The sequence below is a fragment of the Spinacia oleracea genome, chromosome 2 (genome assembly GCF_020520425.1).
Source record: "Spinacia oleracea cultivar Varoflay chromosome 2, BTI_SOV_V1, whole genome shotgun sequence".
Taxonomy (NCBI): domain Eukaryota; kingdom Viridiplantae; phylum Streptophyta; class Magnoliopsida; order Caryophyllales; family Amaranthaceae; genus Spinacia; species Spinacia oleracea.
Genome location: NC_079488.1, coordinates 4,277,088 through 4,299,701, shown reverse-complemented (window position 1 = coordinate 4,299,701; position 22,614 = coordinate 4,277,088). Strand labels below are relative to the sequence as shown.

Genomic DNA, 22,614 nt, shown 5'->3' with positions numbered 1-22,614 from the left:
TTATTCTAATTATTTTACTAAAATTAAAATCATGAATTAATTTAAATAACGACTGAAATTAAATTAAACTTTTTGGATTCAACTATAAATTGATATGAGCTTTAAATTTTAATTAAATTTGTATGTTTCCGGTTGGACTAGAAATACATTTTTATGTTTAAAATTAGTAAAGCATATAAATTTGTTGGTTTAAGTGGGAGCGCTTTTTAGTCATAAACTCTTGATTAGGTCTACAAATCCTTAAGGTTAAAACAACTTGATTAGAATTAATAAGGACTGAATAATTGGTAGATTATTGGTGCCCTTGATTAATTGCTGCAAATATTTACGTGATGCATAATGTGTTTTACTAACCAGCTATGTGGGCCATTCATGATAATGAATGGGTGAATGGTATATATTGTATATGTACTGTTTTGCAGGTTATGAAGTGACTAGTATGGCCCAAATAGGATAGAAAATATGGTCTGCGTACCATTAATTTGAATGTAATTGGTCTAAAGTACCAAAGTTATTTTTCAATTCAAATATGGTATGCGTACCATCAAATAGTTGTAATTAGTTATAACTTATCCTATTTGAAGAAAATGGTGCCTCCCACGGAGATTTTCAAGACGGACTTTGAAGTCAAAGCTTCAAGATGAAGTCGGGCCATACTAGATCACATTTATCTTATGCATGTTTTAAGTTATTTATTGTTTTAAATATGTCTTAAAATGCATGAGATCAAAAGCTTGATTATGTTGCATGATTAAGGATTTTAGTTCACTTAAAATCTAACCAACATAGTAAGAGCCTTAAGTTCCAAACTTAAAAATTGAGTTAAAAGGTGCCATGCCAAAATATACACTTGCTTGGATATCCTTTACATTAATCTAGTAATAGTTTTCGCTCAGCGAGGTGTTACTTATTGGTCCTAAAGGGGCAAGGTACACAAATAATTGTGAGTACATGTTAGTTTTGGTGAAACTCAACGATATAAGTAAGGAGTCCTTTTATGTCGTGGCAAAATCGATAGGTTTACCTAATAAGTTCTTAGACGTACCTATCAACCAAGAGTAGTTTCTAGACTATTAGCAAAAGGCTTTTGCTTACCTAAAATGTTTTAGAATTGAGTCGACAAACTGTGCTTAATTCTTCAATGGTTTTAGGGTCTTGGAATCATTTTATTCACACCTGCCGGAACAATAAAATCGAATAAAATGCTAATAACTTGTTGAAATTGCATGATTGCTTTGATTTTCAAGTTATTATTCATGATAAATGTTTAGACTTTGCATGCTTCAATGTATGTTTTAATTATTGTGTATAATTAATATCTTGCACTGCAATAAATCCTTTTAGAAAGGTAACAGTAAATTTCCTCGATTGGTAGTGAATCCAAGAACGATTCACGGAAAAGAGAGAAAGTGAGCAATTTAAAATGTAAGTTTCTTATATCGACTTTTATGGTTGTTTTCGAATATCAAAATCGAATGGCAAACCAATTGGTGCTTGTGAATTCAAAATACACTGTAGTTTTGAGATCATAAAGCATTGAGCTTAAACGCTCAGCTTTACCAATGGTTAACAACCTAATATCTTTGTCCATTTAATTCTCGAATGAGTCTAGTCCCTAGACATTCGAATAGATCGATACTTAGAAAACTTTAGAAGCTTCTGGTAAGATCATCTAGTTGAAACAAAATATTCAACGTAAATTAAAATGGTAAAGAACCTTGTTGGTGACATTGGACATGTCTAACAAAGTATAAAAGTCAACACTAAAGAATTCAATTCTTAAGACTATAAGAAAGGGTACAAGAAATAGGAAAACGAGGAACAAATGAAAGGAATTTACGATTCCGTTTCTACCTATAAATTTATGTTTAAAGAGAAGTGACCTAGCAATCAAACTTCCTTGGTATCATATACCGCTTGAGGTTCTTACTTCGGTAATAACTCAAATAATGGAAGCTAGGATACACTAATGACCTACAAGTGGAAAATGAAGCATGGCAATGCTACATTAGTTGTAGGGTCATCTAGTTTGTTTTAAGTCCTTTCAAAGGCTGGAACTTAATGGCTATTTTGTTCCATAATCAGCATACCTAAATTTCTGCTTCAAACACAGAAAGACTCACATTCAGAAGAACAAAAACAATGCTTGTTTGTTTGTTTATTTGAATGAAATGGTCAATTACTGGTTGAGTCAATATGCTTGATTAAAACAAACAACTCTTTAAAGAACTTTACTAGGTTCAAATCAAACCCTTGATTTGAGTTCCATTAAATCTTTGGCATTGTTGCTTAGACCATATCAACAAGTTAACATTCATAAGCTCTATTTTGATGGACTTTTGAAAGTTGGTTGATTTCTAGATCAACTTAAGACAAGCTAGTCTTACTTGTTGAAAGTAACAAAGAATATGAACTATTGTTAGAACGCCTAGACGATAGAGTTCAAAGCTAAATAAAGGTTTTATGACTTTATTATTTCACATGGATTTGAGTGAATATAGGTTTATTTACTCAAATGTGATATAAGTTGAATCTGTTTGGCTAGTTCAAAGATTCAGAAGTATAAAATCCACTCGGCAAGAAATCATAAAGATCTAGGTTAGATCATGTTGATGATTACTTGAGACCAAATATGATCATCAATGATTGTGTGTTGTAATTTCACAATCTAGCTCCATAAGATATGGCATATCTACGTTGGAATGATCGAAGTCAATTAGTACTTGATTCGATCAATGATGAATCATAAAGACTTTTCCTATAATTTCTAAAACAAAATGCTCAACTACCACCAAACTAAACCAAATTCGTCAAAGCTATTGAAAAGTAATTTCAGAATATCTTTTCATAATATATCTAAAGAGTTCTTAAACTCAGTGGGAGCTTAGTGTTTGTTATTCAACAAACTAAGGTCCAAGTATAGATATATGTTTCATTGTGATTTATTCAAATGAGACACAAGGGTATTGTTTCTACCACGAATTTTTGAGAACATAATGTTTGTTTGCTCGAAATAATGTCCTTTTGGAGATTCGTTTCCAAAATGACAAGTGGGAGAAAATAGACCTCGAAAGTTTTCGAGGCGAACAACAAACATAAACGGACATTCCGGAGGCTTTTCGAAGTGCTTCAGAAAATCCGAACTTATTCTTTAAGGACTTTAGAAGTGGCTTTAAAGAATAGATATCTCTTAGAAGACTTTACAAGTGCTTCAAGGAGAACAGAATATTCAAAGGACTTTCAAGTGGCTATTGATATTCTATTGTTTGATGTTCTATACCCTAGTAGGCATAGAGTTCAAGTCACTGGAACTATGAGATTCTTCTATTAGATAGTGAAGAAACATAGAGATCAGGTCAATGAAACTATGAGATTCTTCTATTAAATAGTGAAGAAATCTACAACTTGCAGTCAAACTATTATCATGTAGATTAATGAGTTTGTGACTTGTAAGAAAGCTATGACGAAACCCAGATTCCCTAAAATGGTTAGAGGCCATATATAGACTATATGTTTAATTGGTTAAAGGCCATAAAACATACTCAATGTTTTGATGACAAAATTGAAATTTTGTTGATTTGCAAGAATAGTTTCACACCTATTGGTTGCAAGTTTGTTTTAAGGATAAAAACCATCAAACATGGAATTATGTTCACACACAAAGCTGGATTAGTTGCTAAAGGTTACAAGCAAATTCATGGCATGGATTGTGTTGAAACCTCATGCAAAATCGTAATGCTTAAGTCTATAATTCAAGCAATGATTGCATATTGGTACATATGGCAATTGGATGACAAAACGTATTCCTCAATCAAATGATGGAATACAATATGTACATGGTATGTCATAGAGTTTGTGGATCCAAATAAATGCTTGAAAAGGAAAGCTAGCTTATAAAATCTAAGTACAGATTTAAGCAAGCAATTGGGAATTGGAACTGTATTTTAGTGAAACTAATAAGTATTTTAGTTTCATAAAATATACATGATTCTTATAGATATATAAGAAGTTTAGTGGGAGTACTTAAAACTTAATTGGTCCTATGTGTATCACACACATATCTCTCTATTGTGAAATAACATTCAAATACTAATGACTTAGATTTGAAATTATTCATCAATAATGGACCATGGCGAAACTTAGTACATACTGGGTATTAAGATCTATTTACAAAGATCTTATGATATTATTTTGGATTAAGTAATGGCATTTACTAAATCAAACACGAAAGTCTCCATTGGAGATATTCGACCCATGTGAATAAATCTAAGTAAAGGATGTTTGAACTATGTATAAGCATTTACTAAGTTAACATCAAAGAATCTAATGAGATTCTTCACCTATATTATATGTCAAAGAATTTAGCTGGATTCAGTATCTACTGAAATTGAATAAGCTAAAGTTACATGAATAGAATTCAATTGGGAATTATTCTACAAAAGAATTTATCATGTATGATATAATATGAGGATCGCCAAAAACGTATCGTATGACTTTAGGCATGACGAACATATACCAATCTCTATTGATCTAAGTGAAGACCAATTAGATTGAGATCAAGAAAAACTTATGGTACCTGAAAAGGTACATAGGATTACTTCTTGATTCAAGGAAATAAAGATATGCTAAATATTGATGCTACACGCATAAACACTGGCAAAGGATCAAGCAAGACCCTTTGGAGTTAACCATTGACAAGGACGAGCTAAAGAGCACCGTGTTTTGAAATGGCAACATGGATTGAAGACCATGAGTTGTTGCGTGGGAAATTAAATATGTTCTAAGATATAGCTGGAAAGTCTTCCACATATCTGTGAACTGCTTGGATAAGCAAATCCAAACAAAGCATCACTAGCAACCTAAACAGTTGAAGTAAAAGTACTTATTGCCTAAGAAGCAATAAAACAGAGTTGTTTATATTAATGAGTTCTTCATTGAACTTGGGTGGATCACATGTCTGCTAACTTGATGATTCTTCATTGCAAAATGCGTAGAACCACTATCGAAGTAAGAAAGACTAGATCACATAATAAACAAACTCAAAAGATCTTATCATCATATCTCGAAGAACATTCGATGAAAAGGATATTAAGATTGGCAAAGCATGATAACTAAACCTATGCAACAAGTGAGAAGCAACACTCACGTTGTAGCACTGGAAATCAAGCATAGCTTTGAATTCCATGAACTGTTTTAAAGATGGGTTTGAGGCCCATGGTTGTAAAACAATGGGGTTGAACATTTATCATATATGAAATGTATTTTCATATTCCATTTAATCTTGGTTTAGTATTAAATGATGAGTCCCTTCAATTTGACAATATATTCAAGATAGACTGTCAGGACCAGTCCTGTGACTAAGAAATGTCTATCAAGTGAACTTGAAAGTCAAAAGTTGAAAATGGTCCCTAGTCGGAGTTTTCTATAAAATTGGACGCATAGAAAACGTTAGACGACTAGAATGCAAGATGACTAGTAGTTCTGTTTCTTGAACTATGTGGACATGGCAATGTCATAATCATTTGCATAGATACTTACTTTGGGAAGACTAGTATCGGACAAGACCTATGAAACTTTACTGTAAGAGATGAAAATCTGTCATAAGTAAATTTCATTAAAATTATTAGACACTAAATCCTCAATACCTGAGTGATTTGAGATTACTTGTTTGAGAACTGGTTGCTTTGACGTTGACCAACCGTCGCACCGTAAAAGGAGGCTATAAAGGCAACGCTCAGGTAATCACCTATCAAACGAAGTCTAATCTCAAGATCGCAAGATTGGGATTGTCCTCCCATAAATCGGGATGAGATGCTTAAAAGTTGTACAAGGCCACTCGGAGAGCTAGAAACTGTGAAATGCATGGCCGTGCTCGGATGAATCATAGGCTATGATTATCTGTTTATTTGATCAGTTGAACTCTGAAACCGAGGAACACCTCTGGACATAATAAGGATGACAACTCTTACCTTATGTTCAAGAGCAAGCATCGAGCGACAAAGAAATTAGGAAATGCACACTTGTCCCTAAGGACAAGTGGGAGACTGAAGGAAATAATGCCCTTGGTCCAAGTATGCATTCTATGATAAGTCTAATAAATGCGGTTCAGTATTAATTAACAAGTTAATAATTCAGTGAGATCAAGTGAGCTGAATGCCTAGCTAGAGGCCGCTTCAGTTCAAGTGGAATTAATGATATTAAATCCACAGCTTACTCTTGACTGAACCCGTAGGGTCACACAAATAGTACGTAAACGGATCAAGTATTTAATGGCATTAAATACTCTATCTATGGATATTCGGAATCGACGGATCTTGGTTTCAGTGGGAGCTGAGATCGTCACAGGCAAGAAATGAATACTCCGGAAACGATGATATTACCGGAAACGGAAATATGGATCGTATCGGAAATATAAATATTATCCAAGTCGTAGATGTTGCCGGAAACGGAAACATGGTACGTATCGGAAAATATTATCGGAAATGGAAATATTACCAGAATCGGAAATATTGCCGGAAACGGAAATATTGTCAGAATCGGAAATATTACCGGAATCGGAAAATAATTCCGGAAACGGAAATATTAAATATTTGTTCGAAACGGAAATTAATTCCGGAATCGGAAATGTTAAATATTGTTCGTATCGGAAATGAATTCCGGAATCGGAAATTTAATCGGAAGCGTATCGTACGAATAAGCATCGGACGAGGCCTGCCGGACGAGGGCCCAGCACGAAGCCAGGCCATCGCCCAGCAAGCCAAGCGCGCCACACAAACAGCCACGCCAGGCCCAGCGCAAGGCCAGGCCCAGCAGGCCGTGGCAGCGCGCACAGTGCGCGCAGCGCGCGCGGGTGCTTGCGTGGGCTTGTGGCTCGCGCAGGCCTCGCTGCGTGGGCTGCTGCTCGCACGCACGCATGGGCGGCCCATCGAGGCTGCCGTGTGTGTGTGCGTAAGTGTTTGTGTTCGTGCACGTTTCCTAAAACGTGCAGAGTTCGGTTAATGATTAAAATCCTAATTCTATTTGATAAAATAATTAAATTAGAGTTCTTGTAGGATTCTAGGTTTAATTAATTTGTATCTGAATAGGATTCCAATTCCCTTTCCATAACCCTATAAATATGTGGCCTGGGTTCACAATTTATAACGAGTTTCAAAGTATTCAAAGTGAGTTTTTGAGAGAAAAATTCAGCCACACATCTTGCTCAAAAGTGCCGAAAATTCTAGTACCTTAAGGGCGATTCTAGTTGGTCAATCTTAAGGCGGATCCGGACGTGCTGTGGACTATCTACGGAGGGACGACACTTGGAGTCCTAAAGACTTGTTCTTGTTCGGTTCGGGCGCAGCTAGGGAGGGCACGCAACAAAGAGTATGCATCTAAATTATGCTATATGATTATGTGTAAATAATATGTAATCCTGGGTTAATGGTTGTTTCCGCATGATTTATGTAATATCATATGTATCATAACCTAACAGCCTCTAGCTAGGCATTCAGCTCACTTGATCTCACTGAATTATTAACTTGTTAATTAATACTGAACCGCATTTATTAGACTTAACATAGAATGCATACTTGGACCAAGGGCATTATTTCCTTCACAAGGCCCTCGCCCGAGCCCGGCCCGGCGCGCGCGCGTGTGTGTTGTGACCACCCATGCCACTCTCAAGCACTCTTAAACAAATGATTAAAGGGTAGTGCAATATATAAAGAAGGTAGTATGTGGATTTTTTATCAATGTGGGACAATTGGTTTTTCATTCTTTTGAAGCATTCCTTTTTGGAGGAACAAACTCCAACAAGTCTCTTTTCAAACTGGTGGTTTGGTTAGAAAACAGAGAAAACCCAATTTTAGACAAGCAATATAGTGAGCTTAAACTTTAAAATTGTAATTTGGTCCATTTTCTATTGCATCTATCGAGGCAGGTTAATATTGCTCCCATATTTAGGATGAATGGAGTTGTGTTAATTGCCATGGACATGGTTTTCCTTTTTCTATATTGTTTTTGTTGTTGAGAGTTTGGTGTTGATTTTCTGAGAGTTTTACTGACAGACTTGAGCTAAAAGAATCACACACAGAGTGGAGAGGCTAAAAGTAGGGGTATATTTTGTTGGAAATATCTACTTTGTTTGCTTATTGTAGTTGATTTACAATTATTATGTTATATTCATTGATCTAAATTGTTAAGTTGTTATGGTGGTGGCTGGTGTAGAGGTGGTGATTCTTGGTGTTGGTGGTGTGGAGGTGGGTGCGCTTTGGGGTTCTTGTTATTTTTTCTCCTGAGTTGTATAATCTGTATTTTAATTGCATTGCTGTGAAATATAACGCGTTAAATGTGCTCTTTCTCTTATCACTCTACTTTATGACTAGGTATATAAAACGGTTCTTTTACCCGTTTTATAAACTTTATAGCGCGTTGAGTTAGAGAACGCCTCTAAGGCGTCCTATAAAGTGTATTTCAACACTACTCTATTCCCTGTTTTGTAGTAGTGGGTCGATAGTAAACTATTAAGAAATTGATCTGTTACGATGTTCCAAGAAATAATCGTTCCTTATCTCCAAAAGTCAAAGCCGTCAAATGCTCTAGTGTAAACAACGTTTTCACAATAACAAATATTCATTCTCACACAATAAGATGCAAAATACGAGCATACAATAACAAAGCCACCACCCACTTATTTCAACAACAAAATACTCTATCTATCAGTCTTTTTTTTGTTCTTTCTACTTTAACCTTTTACTGTCTCACAAAAAATCCGAAATAAAAAGAATAAAAAGAGACCGAGCGATCAGAGTAGAAATTACTCCCCATCAAACAACATTTACTCAAATAAAAAAATTCACCAAAAATAATCATGCATGCATGTATTATTAATTTATTATTCATTGAGATGATGGGCCTCAATATCCTTGGTGATACCAATGCAAAAGTCCATAATCTTGGTTGGGTAGGGCCCATCAACAGCAAACCTCTCAAACTCAATAGTCCACTTCACAATTGTTGTTTCACCACTAGGAATAACATGAATACTCACGCTAAAGCCCTTGAACTCTTCAAGGAGATGTCCTTCTATGACTTTGAACTTCACATATTGCTTCTCTTCATCTATTTCTTCAACTATCTCCTTTGCTACACATTTCTTCCCATCTGCGATTCATAGATAAATTCATACAAAATAAATCGAATAGAATGGAGCATGAGTATAAATTAATTATAATTAGCAATCTCATACAATAAAAGCACTAACAAGTTGAGTCAGTAAAAATAAGTTATTTTCAGTAATAATCAAATAATTACCATTCAACAAAAAAACATGTGAACTATAGATTGCCAACACATAACGACGACACATATATTTTCTCTCTTACCAACTATGTAACAATTGTAAATATAATTACCATTTAGGAGCATAGATATTTACAATCGATAAGTAACTAAATAAGAACGTAAAGTAATTTAAACAACATAGCAATATAACAAAATAACAAACACGATGTAGCAAACCTTATTCTTATGATTTATCATATCAAACTAGAAAAATCATATCATACAATACCAGACCGAAAAAAGTAAAAAACTCTCACATAAAATATTCAGATCAGACCAGACTAGACCAGACCATAAAAAAACAAAAAAAACACTCAGAAAAACATTCAGACAATACCGAAAAAATACCAGAAAAAGAAAATGAAAACTCATATAAAACATTCAGACCAGACCGAAAAGGATCAGACCAGACCATATTAGACTAGATCAAACCAGACCAGAAACTAGGAAAATCAGGTCAAATCAGGTAAAAAAAACAATGTCTAATTAATGATTGGATAAAGGAAATAATTACCAATAGTATAATCCCAACAAATGATAGAGCCAGGCTTTCCAAAATGACCCTCATGCACGTCACAAGTATGGATTTTATCGGGGGTGATATTGGCAACATGGTGTGGCTTCTGCCCAAACAGTTCATGAAAAAGATCACCTTGTGACTTAATCTCAACATCAACTTCTAGCTTCCCTATAACTCCCATCTTTCAATTCAAATATAAATGTCTAAATGTATTTAATTTAGGATGTTGAGATGAAAATATTTTTTAACGAGGTACCCTATTTATATAAAGAAATTAAGGGGTAGGAGAATAATTCGTGCATGATTGAGAGAATTGTTTAATTGGAACCTTGTCACCTTGTGCATCATGTACTATGTTTACACGATATAGTCTTAATCGATCTTGATTAATTAATTTACAAAATTGGATGTTAAAAAACGTAGAGGGTAATGAGCTTTGAATCATTTAAAACGATTGAGAAACGAAAAAGATATTTAGTTTTAAAATGACAAAATCGTAAAGTGGTGGAGATTATATTCCAAAATAAAAATATATTTTAAGGTAGTAAATTATACTCCCTCCCCGTTCTTTTATTCTTTGTGTTTGGTATCATACACGCGATTTAACAACTAACTAGATTTTGGGCTCGGGCGATGCCCCGAAGGTCGAGTCATCACTTGAATAATTGTAACTATGCCTATTTTTCTGTAAAAAAAAAATAAAAACAAATCATAATTAACTCCTATTTTTATTAAAATCATTTTTCTTTCTTTACTACTCCGTATCACTTTATTATATATTGTTTGCAAATTATAACACGTAAATTTGCATAGCCAAGTGGATAAGTCATTAGTGGTTCCAATCACCAAGTCATGGGTTCGAATCTTGTATTTGTAATTTTTGAATAATATTGGATGACACGTAATGACATGTGTCAAATTGAAAGAGGAGGGCGCCACGTGGCATTGTATACTTTCTTACAAACGCATTTTAATATATTAGTATAGATTAAGTTAATAAAGTTTCTCATTTTTTTATTTAAACAATGCAAACTACGTTCATTGATAATATTTTCACTTTTATCCAAAATACGACATTGACAAAGTGTGAAATATTTAACGTTTTAATGGGAAAATGTGAAAGATTTTGTGCCCCTATGAATTTGATTAATTGATTAAAATAATCACTTGCACGATTTTGGACATAATTCAAGACATTTATGTTACAATATAAAAAAAAAAAATTCTAAACGTAAAGATTAAAATAGGACACCCAAAACGGAATATGTAAAGAATAAAAAGCGACCCGAAGTCAGTTTACGTAGGAAAATATATATATAGAAAGGGCAAGGAGAATTGTTTAATTGGAACCTTGTCCCCTCGTGCATCGTGCAATATGTGTACACGATATAGTCTTAATCGATCTTGATTAATGAATTTATGAAGTTGGATGTTAAAAAACGATGAGCTTTGAATCATTCAAACGATAAACGAAAGATATGTCTTAATTTTAAAATGAGAAAATCGTAGAGTGGTAGTTTTATATTCCAAAAGAAAAACATATTTCAAGGTAGTAAATTATAATAAAAATTTTATAAGATACAGAGTATTGTATGTTTAAAGGATTTTTTCATACCTTTTTATTCTTTACGTATTCCATTTTAGGTGTGCATATTTATTTTTACGTTTGGAATATTTTCTTTTACTCCGTATATTACCATAACATAAATGTCCTTAATATTCTATGAAAAGTTGTGCAAATGATTATTATTTTAATCAATCAAATTCATTATGGCACTAAATCTTTCATAATTTCCCATTAGAGTATTATATATTTTACACTCCTAGTGTCATATTTCGGATAAAAGTGAAAATATTATCAATAAACGTAATTTTCATTTTCCAAAGGAAAAAAAAGGATAAATCTTTATCCACATTAGTTAGTTGTTAATCACGTGCATGATATCAAACGAAAAGAATAAAAAAGGACGGAAAGAGTAGTAAATATCAAATTTTCCTTAATTAAATGAGTACGTTAAAGAGTACGGAGTAATAAATAAATAAATAACTTACTGCAATTTCTACAAAGTTATTACATTGAGATTCGAGCTAAACTATCGTAGTATTAAATGATTAACCCAAATTCTTATATGAGACTGTCCTCACCATCAACTGACGGTGAGACCAGTTCACACTTGCGAATTTAGGTATGTTACTTCTATAGTTTAGACATGTTACTTCTTTTTTTATAATTTTAGAGGAGTTACTTTTTTTAGTTTAGGTATGTTACTTCTATAGTTTATACATGTTACTTTTTTTTTATACGGAGTAGTTTTAGGGGAGATACCTTCTTAGTTTAGGTATGTTACTTCTATAGTTTAGACATGTTACCTTTTTTTATATAATTTTAGAGGAAGTACTTTTTTTAGTTTAGGTATGTTACTTCTATAGTTTATACATGTTACTTTTTTTATACGGATTAGTTTCAGGAGGGATACCTTCTTAGTTTAGGTATGTTACTTCTATAGTTTAGACATGTTACCTTTTTTTTTATTAATTTTAGAGGAGGTATTTTTTTTAATTTAGGTATGTTACTTCTATAGTTTATACATGTTACTTTTTTTATAATTTTAGATGAGGTACTTTTTTAGTTTAAGTATGTTACTTCTATAGTTTAGACATGTTACTTTTTTTTATACGGAATAGTTTTAGGGGAGGTACATTTTTAGTTTAGGTATGTTACTTCTATAGTTTAGACATGTTACTTTTTTTTTTTAATTTTAGCGGAGGTACTTTTTTAGTTTAGGTATGTTACTTCTATAGTTTAGATCTGTTACTTTTTTTTTATATAATTTTAGGGGATGTACGCTATTGGTTTCGCGCTCGTCACACCATCAAGTTGATGGTGTGACTGGTCTCACAGGAGACGCGCTGAATTATTAATCATACTGTAGCTTGAGGAGGAAAAATATTTCAGTTAAATATTTTATAAGAGACGTTCAAATAACAATTTTAGCATATTCGTGCGTGCATGAGAACTAATCAAGTAAACTCTTATTTTGTGTATTTTTTTGGCAAATAAATTTTTTGTGTTATTGTTAACCAAAGGAAGAGATTATACACGACTCCAGCTCACCAAAATCAAAAGGCAAAATGTCTTATTTTGTGTATTTAATTTATCATTTAAAGAATATCTTTATGCTTTTATGGGTTGATTTTTTATTTTATTTTTTGGTTTATAATCTGGTACATTAATTAGATTGGATCGCTTATTGTTACAGGAAATGTTAAAACACAAATCTGCAAGAATTTAAGTTATGATTTATGAACTGTCGTTTTACTGAACATTACACAGTTGGATCACTTGGATATTGAGCTGTGATCGTAATTTTAGGCTCAAACATGTGGACGATCCTTCTACCTCTTTCCCCTCCTTTCTAACAACGACGAATGTTGAACAGTTTTACGAGGAGGTCAGAAGAAAAATTAAACAATGCAGTATGTAATTAACTATACAATTATACACAAAATTTAGTAGAATCCGTCACTAAAAATATCCAACGGAAATTTTCCGCCGGTGGAAGCCGGACCCACCCAAGACATAACTAACATCAGCCATTGCTTTCAAATATACTAGGAGTAACGAGTAAGTATAAATATTACAAGAAACATAAGTGCATAACCGTTTGTATGGTACAACAAAGTCTATTTCTTTTTTTGCCGGTTTTCTCATTTAGCGGAGATGAGAACAAATTAGCGAAATAGAGAGGGTATATCGATCGTTTGTATAAACCTTCGGGTGTATACTATGTTACAATCGTTTGTGTCATACTGAAGTATAATAAATATTTTAATGCATAAAACAATTAGCCATACCATGTCAAACAAATTATTATAGAATAAAAATAGTACTTGTACGCTAAAATGTGTAACTTATACTCCTAAATTTCTCACTGCATATTTTTTTATAATTTTTATAACTACTACGGAGTATAATACATGTAGTTGGTCATGTTCATCCAAACACGACTAACTACATGATTGCAACCTACTCCGTAGTTTATCATAATATATATGAAAAATATCTTCAAGGAAAATCTAGGAATTGAACTATAGTTTATCATAATATGAAATATATCTCTAAGGAAAATCAAGGAACTATAGTTTATCTACCTCAAACCCCTCTTATATTCCAAGAGCTACATTTTTTTTGGACAATAGCTTAACCTTAAACTAGCTTAGGTACGAAAAGAAAAACATAATAAATGACACTTATTTGTAATATCATGTGCCCCGTTCACCTGCTCCCGAGCTACAATTTTTTTTTAAAGGGGTAAAATATGTCTATTATTGATGCTCTAAAGCAACTGCAATGACAAGCAAATTTGACAATTAGTTTGTTGTGCCACATAATATTTCAACCTATTTCATTTTTTAGCTAATTTGTACTCCAACAGCTAAACTATCTTACTATTTAAATTGGTCTCACCTGTCAATTCATTATATGACAACTTTTGACAACTATTTGTCAAACAAATTAGCTTGTTTCGGCTAATTAAACTAATTTTTCATTTTCACTCTGATGGTCTAGCTGTTAGCCTGAAATTTTTTAGATATTGCAAGTAGTATTTAGTTACAAACATTATAGTAGCTCGTTGTAACTCTACACTCAATAATATATTTTTGAATCAATGAGATATTGGCTTAGTTGTTAAGACTTTTGGCGTGTATGCGATAGATATCTCACATCAATTTTACTCGCATGGCCAGATCAAATTGGGTCATCGATTGGTTACGGGTCGATTATAATCAGTTCGGGTATAATCGTATAATGTAGTTGTGCGGGGTCATTGTGCTTATGCGGATTAAATTTGTGAATATTTTTTTCGAGCCACTTCGCTTTTTGTCAGAAATCGATTGAATCGGTCAGTTTTTTACGGGCCTACATGTTGGCCATCCCATAATTACTACCTGCCCTAGTCCCTAGCACGATTACACGACTAACTCAATTCCCCGCAATAATAGATCACTCCCTCCGTCCCTTGATATTCGCACCGCTTTCCTTTTCGGACCGTCGGTCTTCGAGCTAATTTGAGCAAAAGCTCAATCTATTTGAGAGGTGTTCTGGAAGATGTGCAGTCCATTATTCTTGTCCATCTTACTAAAGGTTCTCTTCCCTTTAAGTGTCCCTTAATACTTGCACCACTTCTATAAATGGAACTTTTACCAATATTATATTATTTCTCACACTTACCTATTACCCCACCTACACCCCTAACTCTCTACAAAAAACCATTTAAAAATTCACACCCCACACTCACCACCCCTTACACATTTCCCACTAACTATATTAAAAAAATAACCTACTATCAACTAACACTCATTAAATTAATAAGTCAATTCAAATGTCTTAAACTCCGCACCGGTCAAACTGGTGCGAGTATTAAGGAACGGAGAGAGTAATAGACAAGCATTTTCTAGAGTTTTCTTTTTTGTTGACATCTTGTTGCGTCGGCCCATAACCAGCTGCGGGCCTCTCCTGTTGGGCTTGGAATATACTTCTTCAAGGCCCAAAGGCCAATACTACTTGATGCCTTCCTCTCTTTGGTCAATGAGGCCATGACAATGTTTCGGTATTCCTTAATTCCCGTGAAAAATGTCAAACGGATACTATATTATGGGACGGGGGAAGTATCTAAATTTATATTTTTTATTGGAGACATTACCTATTTACGGTTTTATAGAACATCAAAAAAAAATCAATAATAAATATTACAATATTTATAGAACAGAAAAAGCATAATACTTCCTTTTTTTCAACATCAAATAGAAATCACATAGGTCAACAACATTTAGCATAATAATAATTACTAGACGATCGAACATATAACTAGTAATAATTCATAAACATATACTTTCACAAGTAGATTGAATTGATCGCAAGCGCATCCAATAATACCCTCACGCATTACTATAAATATTTACGTACCCAATCATTACTCATGTGTCAAGTCATGCATAAACACACTCTCTTTACTTTCACTCTCTAAAAGAAACTAACTTGAGCGTCTAAGAGAGTTTCTCCCGAACCCCCCGAGACAGTTTACGTGTTTCTTTTTATAGGAAAATACAAATACAACAGTCGGGTTGAAGGAAACGGTTCACCTTGTATATCAAACTTCCACGTTATTTTCTCATTGCAATTTCTTCGCAGAAACATATAGTTATTGATAAGACAAATTTGCCAAAAATGACCTTTTATAACCCAAATTTTACGAGAAATGACCTTATATAATTTTTTTTGTGAAAACACACTTTAATGTAAATTTTGTTGTGAAAGAAAATCTTAATGTAATTTTTTTTGCGAAAGACAACCAAATGGAAGTTTCCGCCATTGATTGAGTTTTTTCGGGCATTGACTTGTACGTGAAAAGCACGTGTGGCTTTATTTTTCTAACTACACCCAATTTTCCTCCAAAATTCTAACCTTTAAAACCTAAAGTTGAAAAAATAAATCGAAAAAAAAATCAAGTTTAAAGATTCAAGACTCGGGAAATAAGTGTCTTTAGCCAAACTTAAGCCACTCGTGCTGATCACGTGCAAGTCAATGGCCGGAAAAGTTCAGTCAATACCGAAAACTCTCCTTATCATGTTGTCTTTCGCAAAAAAAAATTACATTAAGGTGTGATTTCACAAAAACAATTATATAAAGTTCTTTCTCGCAAAATTTGGGTTATAAAAATATCCTTTTTGACAAATTTGCCTATTGATAAAGTAGTGTTTCTCAACGTAGTTATTAAAAATATAATAATAAACATTATTGCAATATTTATAGAATAAAAAAACATATTTCTCCCTTATTTCAACATCAAATAGAAAATACATAGGTCCACAATATTTAGCATAATAATAACTACTCCGTACTAGAATACATACATATGAGTATATGAGTCGTAATAATTCATAAACATATACTTTTACAAGTATATCGAACTGACCGTACGCAAGCGCACTCGATAATCCAGATCGAGAAGAATCGAATTTAATAATTAATGGCTGCATAGCTATGCATCTATCTCTAGATGCATATGAGCCAAGACACACTACATTATACATACCCATTTTTATCTCTCCTCTAACCTTTTCCCATTTTCTCTCTCATCATACCCCATTTTATTTTTCTCTCACCATTTTCTCTTTCATCAAAACCTCCACATTCTCTCTCATCAAACTACATATTTATCTCTCTTTACACCTCCAATTTGACTCCGATGGATTCCACAGTGACGGTTACTCATGCGATTCCGGCGAATTTCTAGTCGGATTCGTCGAATCTATGGTCAGATCTATCGAATTTTTGGTCGGATATGTCAAATTTTGGTCAGATCTGTCAATTTTCTGGTCGAATATGTCGAATTTCTGATCGATTTCGGCGAATTTTTGATCAGATCCGTCGCATATCTCTCTCCTCTCTTTACGCCAATCCATATTTGTGTGAAATTCGTGAGTTTTCTTTGGAAATTGATCTTTAATTTGCATTTATTCAAGGTTTTTGCTGCGAATTCGTGTTTAATAATTTGGTAGTTTCGCCACCAAATTTGATTGTGATTTTAATTTACATATTGTCGTTAATTGATTTCGTGGTTGGAGATGTTCAAATTAATATATGGAGATGTTCAAAATAATATATGTAGGTGTTCATTTTTTTTAAACAACAATTTTATGCTGCGATTTTAGATCTATCACCGTTCATGTTTGATTTATAAAGTTCGATGTTCGGAATTGTAGAATGAACTACATTTGGTAACTTCATATTGTGTTGTTGTTGTTGTTGTTGTTGTTGGGATTGTTATTCGTGGTGCTTGTGGTAGTTATTGCTGAATATTAATTCTGAATTTGTTATGTTCAGTTTATAATTTATCATGTTCAACTTATAAAAGATGATGTTCACAAATAATAACACTTTTGTGTGATGTTCAGTTTTTCAACTCTCGTGTTAAACTTATAAAGAATCATGTTCAACTAAATTCAACTTATAAAACTGATATGTTCAACACTTTGGTGTGATGTTGTTCAACGAAATTTAACTTATAAAACTAATATATGTTCAATACTTTTGTGTGATGTTCACTTTCTCAAATCTCATGTTCAACTTATTAAGAATTATGTACAACTAAATTTAACCTATAAAACTATGACATCTTCAACACTTTGTGTGATGTCCAGTTTCTCTAGTCTTAGGTTCAACTTATACAGAATCATGTTCAACTAAAAGGCAAGCATCGACATTAACACTACTACAAAAAAGGGTATAGAGTACTGTTGAAATACACTTTATAGGACGCCTTAGAGGCGTTCTTCAACTCAGCGCGCTATAAAGTTTATAAAACGGGTAAACGAAGCGTATTATATACCTAGTCATAAAGTACAGTGATAAGAGATAAACGTCCTCTATTCCCTTCCTAAAATCAGAAAATGAGGAAGGAATATAGAACGGTTACCGTACATAACCGTCTCCTATACTCTATAATAAAGTGCGCCTTCCGTACATAACCATCCTCTATTCTTCCTGTTAAATATTGAGATACAGAACATCTTCCGTACATAGGCGTACTATATACTTCCCGTTTAAATTAAGATAGAAAGCAGTTTTCTTAGACAACCGTTCTATATTCTACCCTAGGGATATTACGATTCTAAGTCCTATATGTAAACCAGATTTAAATAGATAAAATAAAAATGATATCCACACGATCTTTCCAAAAATACTTTCATTCAATAACAACATAATAGTGTTCATTCAATAACAAAATCTTATTATTCATTGATAAAATATAAACGATCTACACTAAGGTACGGCAAAAACAAAATCCAATATAAATAAAAAAAATATTCAAGAGCTGAAGCTTCTGTAGCAGCAGCAACGTACTGGGGATTGCAGCAGCAACTAGGGATGGTGTAGCAAAAACAATGGCAGCTTCTGCAGCAAGAACAAGGACCATATTGTTGGAATTGTCTACTGGTGGTAGACTTGGCAGTTCATCTGCCGGACTGAACTGAGGTAACCATCTCCCTGAGCTAGCTTAAGTCACACTAGATCATCGTCATCATAATCTTCATCTTCATCGTTATTTGATTGGTGATATTCGATAACGTATGAGATCCACCTCTCCCTTAGCTCGTCAATCGTAGTTTGAGAATACGTGGGAGCTTTGTTAAAATACTACAATACAAGTTAAAATGTAAGAGTACTAAATGAACATGATAGCAAGAAGAAATAGTATTTAACAAAGAACATGCGGCAAGCAATACAAAAACAGCAACAGGATTGCAGGGAGGTGCAGACAGAAGTCCAGACAAACAACATCACGGGTTATCTCTTAAGGATTTAAGTCTCAAATTGCCAGTATTTTTTCGTGTTAAGACTGTTGACTATACGATTAAACCTAGCTATCATGATTGCTGAAATAGTGACATGAATTAGTATCAAGCAGGCTGCTTATGGAACAAGTACAGGGATTTGATGTCTCAAACCTGTCAGATTTATCAGAAAAAACTAAGAGGTGATAGCAAAGCTAGCCCACATAACAACTTTATAATACCCATCAAACTATCAAAGAAAATGTAAATTACATCACATTGCTTTACCTTTCAATTTTCAATCAACTATCTATTTAAGATCAATTTCCAAACATTGCTTTCATTTTCAAGACTTTTTTTAAGGAGAAGACGAGAAAATATAAGTAGGTTTTAATAAAAAGCTCTTAGATCAAAGTATTACATAGTCATCATAATCCAACCTGAAGAACTAACACTAAGTAAAAGTTTAGACAGATGTGAGTCTAAATCATACTCACTAACAATTAGATGAGATAAGACTTCAAGACGGAAAGAAAGGAGAAACAATCTTCCCTGGTTTAGATGAGACAGAAAATGACAGTGAGTGGGATGGAGTTATTGGTTTGCAGCTTGACCGAATTGCAATATCAACAAAAGATAGATGCATCATGTTTTCAAATCCATGTTTACTTCATTATAGTTACTTTTCTCTCTTCAAACTCTACTCAATGTTGGTTATCATCTCTGAAAGGAAGAATGAAACCCACAAAATCAATTTCCAAACAATCATACTCCCTTTACTTCATAATGACCATCCTACTATCTGTTTTGGTCTGTCTAACATTAACATGCACATCCATTTTCGCTCAGAAGTTAAGCATATATAGTTCACTGAACTCTCAACTGTTAGCCTAATTAAATTTATCTTTTGCTATCATGCTTGTTTTCCTCGAACAGGAAGTAAAAAACAATGCAGTAAATGTCATTCCCCATAAAATTGCAGAAATGTTTTAAGGGGCTTAAGTTGTACAAGCAAAATTTTCCAATGGAACTATAGAAGTAGCAGAGGACTCACCATCGACATCATCCCTGCCTCGCAATTGTTGAAGAACCCTTTTGGCCTCATTCATTCTTCCTTTACTAACAAGCCAACGAGGAGACTCGGGCAAGAAGAATACAGTTAATATATAGTGAATACTGGATGAAACTAAAATAACCCCAAGTATCAATCTCCAACTAGGTTTTCCTATTAGTGACATTCCAAAAACCATACAGTTCGCGGCAAACATTCCACCAGAACCAGTGAACTGAGGAAGTGTGTTCAATGAACCCCTTATTTCAGTTGGAGCTGTCTCTGGTATATAAAGAGGAACAAGAGTGACTACTACCAATTTCCGCAACCATCCAATAGAAGGTGAAAGAGTATAACATAATTATTAGGAGACCCCAAAATTATTTAGGAACTAACAAAGTAACAGAGAGATGAGATAATCATCATAGGGCGACGACCAACACGATCTGAAATCGGTCCGCAACATGTTGTGATCAGAGTTGCTCCAACTAGTGCCATAGTCACAATTAAGCCTTCCAAAGTTGGTGCACTCTGCAAGTTGAATTCTTTCTTGATATATAAAACAGCCCTAAAGGAAACAAACCCACAAAAGTCTTCAGTAAACTAATTAATCAAGTTTAAACACAAATTGCAGAGAACAATTGGAAACTAAGAAGTACTCGTCACTTTTTACAAAATCAAATAACCTTGGACGAAATTATGGTTTCATAACATAGAAATCAGAAAATGAAAATTAACTTAAATGACTTACCTACCTTAAATTTACAATTTCAGATATACAAGTAGCGAATAACCCATAGAAAAAATCCTAATGGAACCACAAACTTGCGGAATTTATATCAAACCTAGATGATTTCCAACAAAAAAAAACATAATTAAATAAACAACAATCTGTCAACGAAATTTGTTTTGAGGGAACGAAAACCTAATTATCACACTGCACCATTGTTAAAATTCAAGTGGCACAAAAATTCAAAGCGTTCGAAATTTTTATTTCTACAATCATCCAATATTCAAATTCAATTCCAAAGAGAAGGTAATTGAACAAAAAATGACCTTTACAAATCGAGTATAGTAAGGAAAAACAGAAGAGGCCGGTGAACATACAAAGGAGAGAGAAGGAGAGGGGAGCCAAAGAACAAAGATCTAGCTCCGGCCATTCGATGCTGTGTGATTCAATTTTTGCGCAAAACCCTAAAAGTCGCCGAAAAGCGCTAGACGAATTGGGGATTTTGAGTAGAGGGAGAGGGAGAGGGGGGCCAACGAACAATAATGCGGTACAGTAGTGCGGCGGTGATCTGGTGGTGCAGCGGTGATCTGGTAGTGGTGCGTGATTATGGTCTAAGTTTTCCAGGAGATTGGATTCTGGGGTTTTGTTAGAAAGGATAGGGTAGAATGTTAAGGTTTTGGTTTTGCACTTTTGCTTGAGATTTTGGTTTGCGCGAGGTTTTTGATTTTACGGTTTGATTTATTTAGTCTGCTGCTGCATTAGTTTTTTTTTTTTTTTAATGAGAATATAGTACGCCTGTATCAAAGATTTAAAACACAGCTTTATATGTTTTTGATTCTTACTCCTACTACACATGTATATATTAAATAAAATTATTCTTTATTATGGTAAAAAATATGAAACGGTTAAGTGTCGTAACCGTTCTCTATTCTTTCTCCCATAGAACTGTTATTAGAGAAAACCGTACTCTATTATCCTATGAAACGCTTAACACACTTAAGCGTACTCTTTTTAGCGTTACTTATTCCAACTTTTGTAGTAGTGTAATAAAATAAAAAATAAAAAAATCAGTATACCTTCAAACAACGAGCCAAAAGCATTCTTTAAAACTAATGTGCATTATTCTTTACTAAAAGATCATGTTCAGATTTTATAAGTAGGTGTTCATTATTCTTTACTAAAATATCAAAATTGGCACCTTCTAAATATTGTCATGTTCAGTTTATAACTCATTATGTTCAACTTATAAAAGATGATGTTTAATTTATAAAAGATGATGTTCACAAATAAGAACACTTTTGGGTGATGTTCAATTTTTCAAATTTTATGTTCAACTTATACAAAATCATGTTCAACTACATTCAACTTATAAAACTAATATATGTTCAATATTTTTGTGTGATGTTCAATTTCTCAGTCTCATGTTCAACTTATAAAGAATTATGTACAGAATCATGTTCAACTAAAAAGGCAAGTAGCAACAGTAATAAGCAGTTGTTCATTATTCTTTACTAAAATATCAAAATTGGCACTTTCTAAATATTGTCATGTTCATTTTATAACTCATCATGTTCAACTTATAAAAGATGATGTTCAATTTATAAAAGATGAAAATAAGAACAATTTTGTGTGATGTTCAGTTTCTCAAGT

At 33.3% G+C, this 22,614-nt stretch overlaps 1 protein-coding gene and 1 long non-coding RNA gene across 3 annotated transcripts; both read right to left on the bottom strand.

Moving 5' to 3' along the window:
- Positions 1 to 8,875: 8,875 nt before the first annotated feature.
- LOC110777713 (MLP-like protein 43) lies at positions 8,876 to 10,087 on the bottom strand. The gene is made up of 2 exons (XM_021982305.2): positions 9,839 to 10,087; positions 8,876 to 9,144 (listed from the first exon to the last, which is right to left on the bottom strand). Exons 1-2 carry the CDS (start codon positions 10,023 to 10,025, stop codon positions 8,876 to 8,878), a joined length of 456 nt encoding a protein of 151 aa, XP_021837997.2. The 5' UTR covers positions 10,026 to 10,087.
- An 8,492-nt stretch (positions 10,088 to 18,579) lies between these two features.
- Positions 18,580 to 21,734, bottom strand: LOC130467730 (uncharacterized). Of its 2 annotated transcripts, none has more exons than XR_008927436.1 (3): positions 21,342 to 21,734; positions 20,238 to 20,802; positions 18,580 to 19,906 (listed from the first exon to the last, which is right to left on the bottom strand). It is a non-coding gene; the product is annotated as an uncharacterized lncRNA (long non-coding RNA). The 2 variants fall into 2 exon arrangements; XR_008927435.1 differs by having other exon boundaries at positions 18,580 to 19,046; positions 21,342 to 21,733.
- Positions 21,735 to 22,614: the final 880 nt, after the last annotated feature.

Bases quoted from the DNA above. Each gene is read 5' to 3' on its own strand.
- LOC110777713 (XM_021982305.2), bottom strand. From the start codon at position 10,025: ATGGGAGTTATAGGGAAGCTAGAAGTTGATGTTGAGATTAAGTCACAA. The intron at 9,145-9,838 runs GTAATTATTTCC...TATGAATCGCAG, and splicing joins TTGTTGGGATTATACTATTG to ATGGGAAGAAATGTGTAGCA.